At 43.5% G+C, this 15,843-nt stretch overlaps 1 protein-coding gene across 1 annotated transcript in view; it reads right to left on the minus strand.

The window, feature by feature from the left end:
• LOC124043110 (calcium-binding mitochondrial carrier protein Aralar1-like) overlaps nucleotides 1-14,761 on the minus strand; it is a 20,689-nt gene extending 5,928 nt beyond the window's left edge. Inside the window, exons 1-11 of the mRNA XM_046361280.1 lie at nucleotides 14,657-14,761; nucleotides 14,056-14,109; nucleotides 11,642-11,784; nucleotides 7,970-8,085; nucleotides 7,123-7,262; nucleotides 5,467-5,613; nucleotides 5,227-5,365; nucleotides 4,459-4,552; nucleotides 3,834-3,918; nucleotides 2,539-2,623; nucleotides 678-836 (exon numbers count right to left, since the gene is read on the minus strand). Coding sequence (XP_046217236.1) covers nucleotides 678-836; nucleotides 2,539-2,623; nucleotides 3,834-3,918; nucleotides 4,459-4,552; nucleotides 5,227-5,365; nucleotides 5,467-5,613; nucleotides 7,123-7,262; nucleotides 7,970-8,085; nucleotides 11,642-11,784; nucleotides 14,056-14,109; nucleotides 14,657-14,668 — 1,174 coding nt within the window. The 5' untranslated portion in view covers nucleotides 14,669-14,761. The remainder of the gene's footprint in view (nucleotides 1-677; nucleotides 837-2,538; nucleotides 2,624-3,833; nucleotides 3,919-4,458; nucleotides 4,553-5,226; nucleotides 5,366-5,466; nucleotides 5,614-7,122; nucleotides 7,263-7,969; nucleotides 8,086-11,641; nucleotides 11,785-14,055; nucleotides 14,110-14,656) is intronic.
• Between the last annotated feature and the right edge of the window lie 1,082 nt (nucleotides 14,762-15,843).

Below are 15,843 nucleotides of genomic sequence, written 5' to 3' on the forward strand. Positions count from 1 at the left end.
TTATATGGGATCAGCATTGTTGTGGCCTGATCCCAGTGTGGTGTGGAACAGAGAGAGCTGTGTGGCCGTGGTGGTGGTGGTGGTGTGGGGGGCAGTGCTATAGCGCTTGATAACCACCATACTGTTTCACCGTCCGTCCTTCAGTGAGCCAGATAAAACTTCTGAAGGAGCTAGTGAGTGACTGCTCATGGTACGCAGCCAGAAAACCGTCAAGCGTGTCTGTCTCTCGGTCAATCCTCCTCTCATCGGTGTAGAAAGATAAAGAGGGAGGAAGGAGGACAGAGCAGCGAGGACAAACAAAGAGCTGCAGTGGCGGAGGCAGCAGTAGATGGCAGTCTTGACTTCCTTCGTCTGAGAGCCCTCTCACAGTGGGAGTGTTACATTTCACAAACCTTCAGCACCGTTATCACTACACTGGAAAACATGGATCTGACAGTACTACATGAATTCTAGTTGCGTTTTTACTCTGGGACGCTTTCAGCTAGCTAGGTAATGACACTGTGGCCCTCTTTGGAATTGGTGAATTTAGAACATGAAGGCAAATGTTTCTGCTGCTATGCAAACCATGCAGATGATGATGATGATACTGGCAGAACAACATAACTTGTTTTGGAGGACCCGATGACTATATCTAGAATGACATCATAGAAACACATTCACCAGGCTTCAGTTTATACCTCTGTAGAATCCAAAGAATCCCTCATATCGGAGCACTTTCTTGGCACAGTCGAAGCTGTTCTTGTACATGAGCTCTCCTACGAAGGAGCTGGTGGAGCGCTGGTTCTGCATACGGGTCTTCACCAGGTCAATGGGGTACACAGCCGTCGCACCCGTGGCTGCAAATCACACACCATCAACAAACTGTATACACACCATCAACAAACTGTATACACACCATCAACATACTGTATACACACCATCAACATACTGTATTCACACCATCAACAAACTGTATACACACCATCAACATACTGTATACACACCATCAACATACTGTATACACACCATCAACATACTGTATACACACCATCAACATACTGTATACACACCATCAACATACTGTATTCACACCATCAACATACTGTATTCACACCATCAACATGCTCTATTCACACCATTAACAAACTGTATACACACCATCAACATACTGTATTCACACCATCAACAAACTGTATACACACCATCAACATACTGTATACACACCATCAACATACTGTATTCACACCATCAACAAACTGTATACACATCATCAACATACTGTATACACACCATCAACATACTGTATACACACCATCAACATACTGTATTCACACCATCAACATACTGTATACACACCATCAACATACTGTATTCACACCATCAACAAACTGTATACACACCATCAACATACTGTATACACACCATCAACATACTGTATACACACCATCAACATACTGTATACACACCATCAACATACTGTATTCACACCATCAACATGCTCTATTCACACCATTAACATACTGTATACACACCATCAACATACTGTATTCACACCATCAACATGCTCTATTCACACCATTAACATACTGTATTCACACCATTAACATACTCTTCTTGGTGATAATGTTCTATGATGTTCATATATTCACAGCAAATATCTGTATCATTATTTTAACTATTTAGCAGACAGTTTTTAGGTACTAAAGATTGATTAGTATAGTATGGCTAAAGATTGGTGTTTTATTGTTTTGCTGTGGGCATATAAACAAGAAAAACAGTCATTAGGCCCAGACAGAGTATTTACTATGGAGTCTGTGGGAGAGCCGTTGTGTAAATTGTGTCTACTGACTGAGGAGGAAGCCATGCAGCAGGTTGTCCTAAATGCAGCTCTTAGCCACAGCGGCTTGTCATGTCTTGTCTCTGACATCAAAGGCCTTGTAATGACTCGGGCTCTCAAGCATGCAGAGAGCTGACACCCTTCGTCAGCAGGAGAGGTTGAGAAAGGTCTCATCATCGCCATGGAGATGCACCATTTTCCCTCAACTGCCCAATGATCATTCAGTGCTGATCACCTTCCTCGGCTGCTGGTTCAGAGACCCACAGCCCACACAGACATAGAGTCTTAGGAAGTTGCATGTTGGTTGCACACACACTCTCTCTCTTTCTCTCTCTCTCTCTCTCTCTCTCTCTCTCTCTCTCTCTCTCTCTCTCTCTCTCTCTCTCTCTCTCTCTCTCTCTCTCTCTCTCTCTCTCTCTCTTTCTCTTTCTCTCTATCTCAATGGCTGTCATGTCAGAGGTTCCTTGTATCAGTTCCTCCCAGTGTAATTAGACGGAGATTCCAGAGCGGTTCCGGAAGATTTGTGTCATTCCAAAGCTCCGGCTCCAAAGACAGCCTGGAGCCGCCAGTGGCACAGCAGCACAATGCGGGAGCCTCAGATCAGAGCACCTCTCCCTGCAGCACAATGGGCTGACCCGGCCCCAGGGACTCAGTGCGCCAGTCTGACCGGCTTGGGTTACCCCTCAGTGGGCCGGGGGCTCTTCCGCAGACATGTCACTCACCTCCAGCGAGTGCGCCCAGACCGAACCTGTAAGCAGACTCTGCAGCCTGAAGCAGGACAGACCGATGTGGATCCCCGTGAGCTTGCTGTGGAGGGAGAAAAGACGGGGGATCAGGACACCAGGAATGAATCGACTTCTATTAAACTGTAGTGAACCAGATACATTGTGGAAAGAGAAATGTTATGGACCACTCAACAGAGGAGGGAAGCTATGGAATGTAGACATCTCGTCGTGGTATAAGTCTTATTCATAAGCCAGTATTGTATGTCACTGCATAGACACTCTGGCTACGGATACAGTACATGGCTGTGTAGGAGAACTTTCCAGAACTAGCCATTGATTACGGTGAAGCTAGTGAGAGGTTGGAGGCTTCAAGCTCAGTCAATTTTTTTCCAACTAAGCATGATTTTGAGTTATCTGCCTGACCTCTGGTTTTGTCCTTGATGTTGAAAGTGGAGCCCCCTTATTTTCTCTGTGGTGCTGTGTAACGGGTTAATCTCGCAAGCCCTTCCCGTGTAAAGATATGTATCTACATTCATTATTACACCGTTTTAAGTAACAGTTGGAGTGTGTCTGCCCTCCTTGGGGCAGTGAGCAACATCTCCCAGATCAGGACCATCCACCTCCCCAGCTGCTTTCACTGAAGGCCGCATGCTAATGAGGCCGAGGCCTTGATCAAAGGGTTTAAGCAACTACCCTACTTCCACAAAGGGCCAAGACCTGAGAACGCCAACATGTTCTTGTCTCCCCCCCCCCCCAAAAAAAACACATTCCAGACCTCTGAGCAGAAGTCCCGGAGCGTGAGTGGACCAAAGGCCTGACCACAGTCTGATTTACAGAACTGTGTCGTCTGTAAAGATAGGAACTTTCCCCGCCTCCAGGAGCCACATCTCTCCAGCACTCTCACTGTGCTCCTAGCGTCCTACTCTTAACCGACTTAGCCAGAGGCTTCATACACCAGCAGACCCCTGGAAAGCCATCCTGATAAAAGCTTCCCAGATATGTGATAGCGTCTGATGTATATGTCCACATGGAATAAAATGGGACAGGCTTTTAGAAAAAGGGAACATTGCAACAATCCATTCCTCTTTTGTACCTATAATGGGGGGGGGGGGCTTTTATCCTAGGTGTCCGTAATGCACATTCACAAAGAAAGAGAAAACATCAGCACTCGGCTAATTCCATCATCAAACACTCCCTTTCGTTGCTCCCTAATGAGAAGTGGGAGGAGAAGGTATGCAGTAGATAAAAGGAAGCAGGTAAACTCCGTGCGGACAGTCAGTCGGGCAGGGTACCTGTCTTTGGATCTCAGCCAGGTGGTATGGGAGTGCGCCCTCCTCCAACGGTGCTATCCTCTCGATGTCGGCCAAGTTGAGCTTTCTTCAGAACAGCAGGGGAGAATCACAACTTTACGCCAGGAAAACCAACCCGGAGGTGATGCAAGATTTTCCACAGACATTTTACGGCCTCATAACTTGAGGTTATTGCAGCTTTTAATATGCTTTTGTATACACAACAGACAAACAAAAGCTGGATATATGCCCACAACTTAAGCAGTAAACAAAGCTGTCTTAATGCCAGCGATACACAGATATTCCCCACTGGCCCAACGCATCGTAAAGTCTGTATCCATGCTTACGTTTCTCTTGTAAATCAACTGGTGGAGCCACAGTTGTAAAACTGAATGGCAATAACTTACACATTTACATCCAATAAATATTAGATGTAACTTTTTTTTTTTCATTCACAAATTCATCAGAAAAAAGCTATTTAAAAATAAATGTGATAAATATATTGAATTCATGTGGAGGACAGTAATTCAATATTTGGCAGCGCAAAGGCCATGTTGTATGCATGTGAGTAAAAAGTACCAAGCAGCTGTGATGTGTAACTGAGACTGGAGAGAGTTTTAAGCCTTACCCAGAATGAGCGTGGAGGCCAGAGAGCTGGTACAGGATGTCAATCTCCATTGGATTGATCTGACCAAACTTGTTGGCAGCACTAACAAACTCTTCTGTGGAACAATACAGAACAGAGGATGTAAGAGAAACCAGGCAAGGGGTCACTTGTTAAGACCAGGGATGTAGAGATACAGTGGGTGGGTAGACCTGCTGCAAGGGTATCCAATCACATCAGCAGTACACGACAAAGGTGAAAGGGCAAATGTAACATAGATAACTATCAGAACAGGGTCAACTATCAACACCACAGATCTAAGGGAACAGACTAAACTCATGGCACATCATATTACAGTGTTCATTTACCTTATTTACTTAAAGAGCTAAGGGGGAAATGATCTTGTGTTTCCCGACACCATTCTGTCAAGAGAGGTGAAACACCCATGATGGTACTGCACAGCCCCAGTTCATGTCAGAAATCCCATTTCCTCAAATTAGGCATGAGCAGGAGTAGGCTACAGACGTAGAATCTTAATTTGATCAAACCTGTCGCAGGGGAACCTCCCTGCAAAGCAGAACACTTAAAACTTGTAGTGTTTTTGAGGTTTAAAAAGGCTTCTGAAGTTTGACATTTCCACTTACAAATGTAAGACTTATTTTTCTTTCAATTTACCAACCCCTATAAAAATGTCCATGAATTACAAGCCACACAATTATTCGCATTTCCTGTTGCTGCAGGATTATTTCCTGCGGTAGCAAACTTGCTCAAATTTAGATCCTACATGTGTACCTTTGGTGACGAGGGTATCCTTGTATGTGCCAGCTAGTGTGCTGTAGATCTTGCGGATCAGCTCCATGTTGTTAAGGAGGGCGTTGAAGGCATTGAAGTAGGAGAAGCTCACCATGTGGGAAGTGCTGCCTCCAGCCGCCTATGGCGAGAGGAACAGAACTCTGAGGTCTCCTCATGCATGCTGTGCCTATACAATCATCTCATGATGAAACTGGGAGACCACAGCGATCTCTAACTCACTGAGACCAGGTTCTCCTCCACAAACGGGGTGAGCATATGGTGGCGGATGGTGGCCATGATGTCGCTGAAGTCCATGGCAGAGATGGTACCGCTCTTGCTCTTATCCTTCTGGGCGAAGGCCTGGCGGGCATGCTCCAACTGCAGCTCCTACAATGGGAGGAAAGGGTGTACGTTTGAACAAAATATCCAAAGAGCAGGCTCCTGTGACAAAGACGCATCAGATTACCTGGGATGAAATGGAACATTGGGAAAAAAACACGACGTTATGTTGGATGATGTCGGGTGCTGTTTTGGATGTGGAAGCATTAGATGTGACAGTGTTAGACCCTGGCTCTTGTAATCATCGCTGTCTCTCAGGAGTCTAATAAAAACCATGTCCCCCCGGAGTCTGATCCCAGGCCTGTGCAGGAGAACAGGCAGGTGTGTCAGGAGGAGCACAGGGATGATTCAATAGGACAGCCATGCAATCAGAGGGGAAGCAGGGGGGGCCACTGCCCCAGGGTCAGTACTGTTGTCAAAGCTGATCACATACTCGTAGCGGATACCTCTCATCTATATACATAACTAATTGTGCCATAACTGAATACAGTGCATAATGCTAACTTTTTTTCTATATTATACACTTTTACTCCATATCTTGTAAGAGTTGGGGATTACAAATGCAGGTACAGATGTAGGATCTTAATTCAAGACAGTTTGCTATCGCAGGAAAATAGTCCTGCAGCAACAGGAAATATTAATTATTATGTGGATTATACTAAATTGACATTTTTTTTTGTAGGCGCTGATACACTTTTCGTTCGGGCAAATCAAGTCTGACACTTTAAAGTGGAAATTACAAACTTTAGAAAGCCTTTTTAAACCTCAAATATACTACAGGTTTGCATTTCCTGCCATGCAGGAAAATTCTCAGCAACAACAGAGTGATCACATTAAGATCCTACGTCTATACAGTACTAAGACGCTGCACTACAGATGGATACTGTAGCACATAAGACCCACATTGCAGGCACCATTTATTTCCCATGTACACAAACAGTTACTTTTTGTTTTATTGCAGTTAGACTGGAACAATGTAACCTCCACAAGATGGCAGGACATATTCTGTTTAAAGAAAAATGTTGTTTTGTTTATGAATCCGTTAGATTGAGCTGAATCACATTCAAGAATGTGTAAGCTGGAAACAACGTTGCAAAACATTAGCAGCGAAATAACAGCTAAACCAAATGTTGATTCGAAGGAAAAGGGTCCCAAACAATAGTCCTTGATTGGTTGGTGGGAACCCTTAGTCAACCATGATCCACCGCAAACTGCTATGAGGCTTTACACACAGTAGAGTAGTGGAACCACAGCCAAGTCATTCCAACTCCCAGACCACCCAGCTTCATCTGAGCCCACAAACACCTTCCCTCCAAACCAGCTACGTCCACAGCCATTCTACTGGTTTTATGGCTCATATAATACTCACATACATACCCCACCCTGTTTTGGGGATTACCTATACTTGTTACAACTTCACTACGTTACATAATGGTGTGTTTCTACCTAAACCGTGATAGAAGAATTGTCTCCAACATGTATGTTATCAACAACAACAAAAAACATGTATTTGTACTGTTCATATGGTGGCTGGTAATGTCCATGCCTATACTGTACCTGCAGAAACTGGGTGAACTCCAAGTAGCTGAGATTCTTCTTTCTGTCACTGCCAAAGTGGAGCCTGATGAACTCACAGTCCCAGTTGAAGGGGATGTGGTGGTGCACTGTGGTCTGGCTGAAGATGTCCCGCACATTGGCTGCCAAATGAAAGACTGATGAGTAACATCAAGAGATTGAACTAAAAACAACAACAAAAATACAGTGTTATGTCCTCATCTCATTTCTGGGAACCCACAAATCCAATCGATATGCACAGAGGGGGAATATGGCCTTGCTGACAATCCCATCGCCTTCATATTGTGTGAGTTCTAAGCATATCTAGGACACTGTTTCTGAGCACTGCCTTCATTTTCTATCGCCTTCATGGGGGCCCGTGCTGCACAATGACCATTGTAACCAATCTTTTGTCCCTGTTTTTGTGACACGCTGGATTGATTTCTCCCCCTGTAAACTCCCCCTGCGACTTATTATGAGGTGGTATTACCCACAGCTCGCTCAGAGCTGACACTATTCTTCTCTTAGAAGACACCTCTAGAATAGAAGCCGCAGTCTCCAGAAGACCAGTATAGAGAGACACATTAGCGCACGAACTGAATACACACTAAGCACACACGAGAGACCTAGATTTATTTTCCACACTGAAAACAGCTAAACAGCAACTTTTTTTTGCACAAGGTCCTAAGTTATACATGAGATATATGACTCTTATGTGATCCACTACTTGCATAGAAATGGGTCTTGCACAATGGGAAAGTGTGCCCATTAGTTATGACATGAAACAGACGGGATGCAACAGGACGGACATCCCCACACACCAGGTCACCGGACAACCCTGTGTACCTACCAAATGAGATGTCCCCTGTGCCAGTCTTGTCAAACAACTGAAAGGCAACTATGAAAAGGGCATCCGGGACACACAGAACCGATTCAAAGGCCAGAAACTCCTGGAAAGAGATCAGTCTGTTTGGACAAGAAAGAAAGAGTCCTATCTCAAAAAAAAATACATTTCTCTGCAAATCCAAAGGTACACCGGGAACCCTTAATTTGAGCACACAAATAACTGCAGCCTACCTGTATCATTTACATACAAGAGAGAAAAAGTAACAGTCGATAAAACAACCACTTTTCAAGCGCTGTATAACAATGTATTTCACCCATGATTCTTACATGCTCTACAGTCTATGGTGTAGATAAGAACTTGCTGTTTAGTGGTATTTAAACGAGATGCTATCTCCAGTCTTTGACATTATGCAAATAACATGTCCGCTTATCTTATCAAGTGGATATTAATAAAAAAAAACAGGGGTGCTAAACAAGTTATTCAGGCCATGTGAACAACCTTGTGATGAGTCATTAACCACTTTCTCCTTGTGACTGACTTCTCTTCACCAGGCCTTGTCTATGCCAATACAGATGTAGGATCATCATTTGAGCCAGTTTGCTACAGCAGGATAATCCTGCAGTAACAGGAAATGTGAATTATTATGTGGATTATAGGGATGAAATGGTCACCGGTTTCACGAGAGAAGAAAACGCGGTGAAATTCACGACGATTACCGTATTACCGTTTCAGATTTGAATGATCATTAACACCGTGTTTGGTTACCACGGGTTTGAAAAACGGACGGTAAATATTGTCAAATCAATTCAAATCTAATTTTATTTGTCACATACACATGGTTAGCAGATGTTAATGCGAGTGTAGCGAAATGCTTGTGCTTCTAGTTCCGACAATGCAGTAATAACCAAAAAGTAATCTAACTAACAATTCCAAAACTACTGTCTTATACACAGTGTAAGGGGATAAAGAATATATACATAAGGATATATGAATGAGTGATGGTACAGAGCAGCATAGGCAAGATACAGTAGATGGTATCGAGTACAGTATATACATATGAGATGAGTATGTAAACAAAGTGGCATAGTTAAAGTGGCTAGTGATACATGTATTACATAAGGATGCAGTCGATGATATAGAGTACAGTATGTACGTATGCATATGAGATGAATAATGTAGGGTAAGTAACATTATATAAGGTAGCATTGTTTAAAGTGGCTAGTGATATATTTACATAATTTCCCATCAATTCCCATTATTAAAGTGGCTGGAGTTGAGTCAGTGTCAGTGTGTTGGCAGCAGCCACTCAATGTTAGTGGTGGCTGTTTAACAGTCTGATGGCCTTGAGATAGAAGCTGTTTTTCAGTCTCTCGGTCCCAGCTTTGATGCACCTGTACTGACCTCGCCTTCTGGATGATAGTGAACAGGCAGTGGCTCGGGTGGTTGATGTCCTTGATGATCTATATGGCCTTCCTGTAACATCGGGTGGTGTAGGTGTCCTGGAGGGCAGGTAGTTTGCCCCCGGTGATGCGTTGTGCAGACCTCACTACCCTCTGGAGAGCCTTACGGTTGAGGGCGGAGCAGTTGCCGTACCAGGCGGTGATACAGCCCGCCAGGATGCTCTCGATTGTGCATCTGTAGAAGTTTGTGAGTGCTTTTGGTGACAAGCCGAATTTCTTCAGCCTCCTGAGGTTGAAGAGGCGCTGCTGCACCTTCTTCACGATGCTGTCTGTGTGAGTGGACCAATTCAGTTTGTCTGTGATGTGTATGCCGAGGAACTTAAAACTTGCTACCCTCTCCCCTAATGTTCCATCGATGTGGATAGGGGGGTGTTCCCTCTGCTGTTTCCTGAAGTCCACAATCATCTCCTTAGTTTTGTTGACGTTGAGTGTGAGGTTATTTTCCTGACACCACACTCCGAGGGCCCTCACCTCCTCCCTGTAGGCCGTCTCGTCGTTGTTGGTAATCAAGCCTACCACTGTTGTGTCGTCCGCAAACTTGACGATTGAGATGGAGGCGTGCGTGGCCACGCAGTCGTGGGTGAACAGGGAGTACAGGAGAGGGCTCAGAACGCACCCTTGTGGGGCCCCAGTGTTGAGGATCAGCGGGGAGGAGATGTTGTTGCCGCACTGCCCAGCACTGTCCAGCATCAACCAAAGTTAGCAACAGTCTGACGCAGGCGCAGCGTGCAACGTGGGTCTTGTTTTGTGTGAAAACATGGCGGAAGGCAGTGACAGCGCTCTGGAGATTTGTCAGCCTTCGAAAAGGACCAAATCTGAAGTGTGGTCATATCCTGGGTTTTACAAGAGTGCTGAGGGAAACTTCATCGAAGATGGTCACCCGGTCTGCAGAACATGCAAAAATAAATTGCTGCGAAATGGGGCAGCACTTCAAATCTCTTGAGTCATCTTCGTGACAACCACCCACTCACTACTTTATAGCGAATGCAAGGTTAGTTAACTTTTAGCTCAATGCATGATGTGGGGACTTCGGAATGGGGAAAAATGTCATGGTTAGTCTGTCTAACTTGCTAATAACTTGTCAATAATGTAAACTGAAGCTTTCAGTGTCACCTACTGTTGTAAAAACACTACACGTTGTTCTGCTGCTGTATGGGTCGTGTGTCTGCAGACTCTATTCTCCCATTGCACACAATAACACGTTATGTAGTTTAGTTACCCAACCAACATATTTTGTTCATTTAAAATCTGGCAGAGGCCTCCCGGGTGGCGCAGTGGTTAAGGGTGCTGTACTGTAGCGCCAGCTGTGCCATCAGAGACTCTGGGTTCGCGCTCTGTCGTAACCGGCCGCGACCGGGAGGTCCGTGAGGCGACACACAATTGGCCTAGTGTAGTCCGGGTTAGGGAGGGCTTGGCCGGTAGGGATATCCTTGTCTCATCACGCACCAGCGACTCCTGTGGCGGGCCGGGCGCAGTGCACGCTAACCAAGGTTGCCAGGTGCACAGTGTTTCCTCTGACACATTGGTGCGGCTGGCTTCCGGGTTGGATGCGTGCTGTGTTGAGAAGCAGTGCGGCTTGGTTGGGTGGTGTATCGGAGGACGCATGACTTTCAACCTTCGTCTCTCCCGAGCCCGTACGGGAGTTGTAGCGATGAGACAAGTTAGTAGCTACTAAAAACAATTGGATACCATGAAATTGGGGAGAAAAAGGGGTAAAAATTCAACAACAACACGTCAGACGTCGACTTGGTTGTAAAAATAACCGTGATCATTTGGTCACTATAATTGTGATATGACATTTTCATACCGTTTCATCTCTAGTGGATTATAATTCATGGACATTTTTGTTGATACATTTTTGATAAGGGAAAATCAGGTCTGAAATTTCAAAGTGGAAGTTATTAACTTCAAAAGGCTTTTTAAACCTCAACTACACTACAAGTTTTACACTTCCTGAATTGCAGGAAAGTTCTCCTGCAACAGGGTGATCAAATTAAGATCCTATATCTGTACATGTGACATTTTGAACCACAGTGTGTATCGCAGGGTTACATTGGATTCTTGTAGATAGTGAAACTGTCATCAAAAAATGCTAGTCTCAGTCTCAATTCTATTTCCGCTGTATGATGTCTTGTAGAAACTCTCAACCCATTCTAATATCAGGGTCACTAATGATGAAAATGATCTACCTCAGACGTCGTGGAAGTCGACTTACCCATCCTTGCTGGTGTCGGCTACTCCAGCGATCAGCTGCACAGTCTTGCGGTTGTGGTCGGGCTGGTTGTGCAGACCCAGGAAGTTCTGCACAAAGTCCCTGGGGGACATGTAATGCTCCCCGTCCTCAACCACGCTGGCATGCTGAAGGGAGACAAAAGACCCAGATGAGTGTAAAACGCAAATGCTCGGAAAAATCAATATAAAATTCATACTCTTACAAAGAAAGCTCCATGCCTGGAGTCACTTTATCTTTGTGTTGTATCACTGTTCCCTCAACACCTACTGTATCTGACAACACTTACAGTAACTTTACTTCTGACAAAAAGTATGTGTTCAGACAGCCTGATGCACCCTGTCTGTGTTTCTATCTTGATTTTGTCGCCATGGTTATACTTTGATTCATATTATGTGCTTCTAGACATTACATCAATGCTAGGCAAAAAGACCCTCGTTCAAAACAATCTACTTCTTGCAATTCATTGTGTTCCAGTAATGTATTTGAGTTGTTCACTGAATAAACAGATAGAGACCTTCAGCTACTTGCTATCAAAACACTTCAATAAAGTATCAATCTGTATTATTACCTTCATAGATAGAAATCGTTATTTTTTTATTTTTTACCCACAACGACACTGCACAAGATGGAGCGTATCAAGTCATCAAAGGCAACAAAGCTTCACAAACCACTACCATGTTAAGTGTCACAATCATGTATGGAGATAAGTACAATGCAGTATACTATATTTCATACACAATATGAGATGTTGTAAGTACAATGTAACAGATAAGTACTGGAGCGGCGTATAATGATATGTGTGACATTAGGGCTTCAGCTGTGGCATTGCAAGGGACTGCCAATATATATTTCTAAATTAAGACACAGACCGTGATAATCAAATCCATGTATAACTTTACACACAACGTGCAATGAATGCATGAACACTGCTTGGAAAGAAAAAAGCAACATTTGTTTTGTTGCTGCTACGCTGCGGCTGCTGCAGAACATGCACCCCATGCACTGGTGGTGCTAAAACTGACCTCTATTCTAGCCTTAAAAAATGAAAGGTCAGTTTTAGAGTCAGGTTTGGGTTACAAGCTGGAACAGAGATAGCTCAGGAAACACAAGCACTGCATGAACTGGCAGCATAAAGGCCAGGCTCTGGGTATACAGCCAAGCACGGAGGGAGGGAGGGAGGGAGGGAGGGAGGGAGGGGGAGGGAGGGAGGGAGGGAGGGAGGGAGGGAGGGAGGGAGGGAGGGAGGGAGGGAGGCTAGTGAAAGAGAGCGAGAGAGTGAAAAAGAAAGGAAGAAAGAGTGAGAAAGTGAAAGAGAGAGAAAGCGACCTTTACGAGGAATGCATGAGACCACATCTCACTGCACACTCTTGAGTTAATGTTTTAAGTGAAAGTATTAATTCCAACCAATTTATTAACCCATGTATTCACTACATAATTTGCTATCAATTTGCCTTCACAGTAAGCCTCAAGTGCTTCTTGATCAGATTAGGCAGGTTGGCCCCCTTTCATCCATTAATTAACCAGCTATTTCACTGTGATATGTGTATTACTAACTACAGGTGTGTATTAAAACAGCTATGCCTAATATTAATTAGAGGTGCATATTAAAAAAGCTATGCCTAATATTAATTGGGGTGCTTTCAGAATGAATCAGTGCAGTGTTGTATGAAGAAAGAAGGAGGTCCTAAAATAGTACTAGGTCAAATAAGGAGTCCCTCCCTGGTGCTGTCTGTTGCAAGAAGCATGTTTACCCTCCAAACAATGGCCTAACAGCCTTCTGCGTGTTACTATATGTGGCTTTGTAAAGCACAAGAACGTATGTTTGAATCTCCCAGACATCTGAAGATCCAAGCATATGTCACACCCTAAAATAAGTTAGGCAAGGAGAAATTCCTTGGTGAAGGGCATCCAGAATTAGTCCAAGTATTTGTGTGACCTTTCCTTGTAGTATTGAACAGTAAAGGCAGCACACTCAGTGTATCTCTCTCCCTCTGTGTGTGTGTGTGTGTGTGTGTGTGTGTGTGTGTGTGTGTGTGTGTGTGTGTGTGTGTGTGTGTGTGTGTGTGTGTGTGTGTGTGTGTCTGTGTCTGTGTCTGTGTCTGTGTGTGTGTGTGTGTGTGTGTGTGTGTGTGTGTGTGTGTGGGGGGGGGGTGTGAGGTAGAGAGAGTTAAATGATGGCAATAATATAACGTAAAACTTTTTCAAATGTAGCTTTTCCATACTCTAGCTTTGCCATACAATCGAGGTTATAACCTTATATTATTCAAGACAATACATTAAAAGATACATGCTATTTTAATTAATCCAAGAACGGCTGCAGTTAAAGAATCCAAGAATATAAATAATGACTATTTAAGTGCCATAAAAATATTGGGTCCTCAGAATGACAGTCTTACCTTCAGAAATATAGTCCTCAGTTCATTGGAATCGCCTCTTGCGGTTGTTTCCACCTAAAACATACAGTTAGAGTCATTACATCCAGACCTTTATGATTGTGGTAATACAGTGACAGTATGAGAATTCCATAGGACGCAACGACACTGAATAGGCTACAATAGAATAAAATAATTACGGCGGTGACAGCAATCGGTTGCTTGTCTTCGAAGTTTCGATGTTTGAAAAAGCAGTAGTAGGCTACAGGACTCGTAGTCTACATTTGAATATCAGCCCTGCCACCAGCAACATAGTCGCCTTTGCCAATTCAATTACTGAACCGCCTACTCGACCTTCACCACAATAAACGTGCTATACAATAAAAGTAGCGGAATAACTTCCATTAGATCAATACAAAATAAACTGTAACAAGGTAAACTTTACTCAATTCTCTCTCCAAGGCCGACGTGCACACAAAAACATGCTGAAAGATGACCATTCTGTTCCTTAAAAAAATATATATATATGCGTCCGCATCGGTAAGATAGCGTCCATATCCAATAGAAATAAACAGTTTAAATACAGGTAATATTCATTTCTGATAAGAAATATTGACGGAGTCACCTTGACCGCCATGCTGAGTGTGACGTCACGTTGACTAGCGGTGCAGGCGCTTGGCTACTGTAGCCTATGATTGGGATATGACAGCATGACAATATTGAGGAAGACCTTAATGACAATGTATTTTAGGCAATACTGTAGTCCCGTACTGTAGCGTCGTGGTTTGCTTGTTGAAGAGATACAGTGCAATGGGAGTGTTGCCAGCTGTCAGCAGAGTCTAGCACGATTCCTGCGCACGTGGCTCATATAAGGACATGATGCACTGCTGTGTGGTCTATATGTACCTGCAGATATTTTATAGCATGCATGCTCAACTTAAACAAATTATCAGAGGACTAAGCTATGCTAGCTGTGCAAAGTGTAAAGCGACTTTTGTGTAAAAACCTATTTACAAATTATGCTGTCCAAAATTATTATACATTTTTCATCATCTTAATGAAATGTGAGCTCGAGTGAGGTGCACTGAAGGTCAAATGTTATTACTATTCATGTCCATCCAGTATTCACGGACTAAGGGGATAGATTATTTTTTTTAAATGAAGGACTTTGTGCACTTGGAATCTGAAATGTCATGAATAAATAAAATTGAAAAGGCAACTGTCGGGCTTGTCTTCTCTTTGGTGTCATTATTTTCTTTCTCATAAAACCAAACAGTGCTTTAAAAAAAGATATTGCATAAGAATATACTTTATTATCTGCTTTGTGCAGAACCTTTGTATAATAGCGTTATGTTACCACAAGGATACAACATGTATGAAGGTTAAAGAGAGGGACACAGTCAAACCACAAATGGCAATAAAATACAAAAACAGACAAAGACATATTGCACAAATTCTTGACAGACGTTTAGAAAAGACAATTCTGCTTTCAACAGAAATATTTCATAAAGGTTAGAGATCAAGCTGCATGTATTGCCTCCATACTGTTATACCATAGCACATAGCAAGAGAGTAAAAGGCGTTGTAGCCTATGCAGGAAAGGGTTATAATCTAGTGCTGTCAGAGTAGTAGGTAGGGGTAAAATAATAGTTGCTTAAACATGACTATATGGGTCAGTCATTGGTGCTTCTGGAGGACAGAATTGCCATGCCAGGGATGATAGCACAGCATTACCACAGTTCAATGTTCAGCCATTGCACTCTCCCCCAGAGAGACCATTTATTTTATCACTGCACTGTAATCCACTTTTTG

Source organism: Oncorhynchus gorbuscha, linkage group LG01, assembly GCF_021184085.1.
Source record: "Oncorhynchus gorbuscha isolate QuinsamMale2020 ecotype Even-year linkage group LG01, OgorEven_v1.0, whole genome shotgun sequence".
Taxonomy (NCBI): Eukaryota; Metazoa; Chordata; class Actinopteri; order Salmoniformes; family Salmonidae; genus Oncorhynchus; species Oncorhynchus gorbuscha.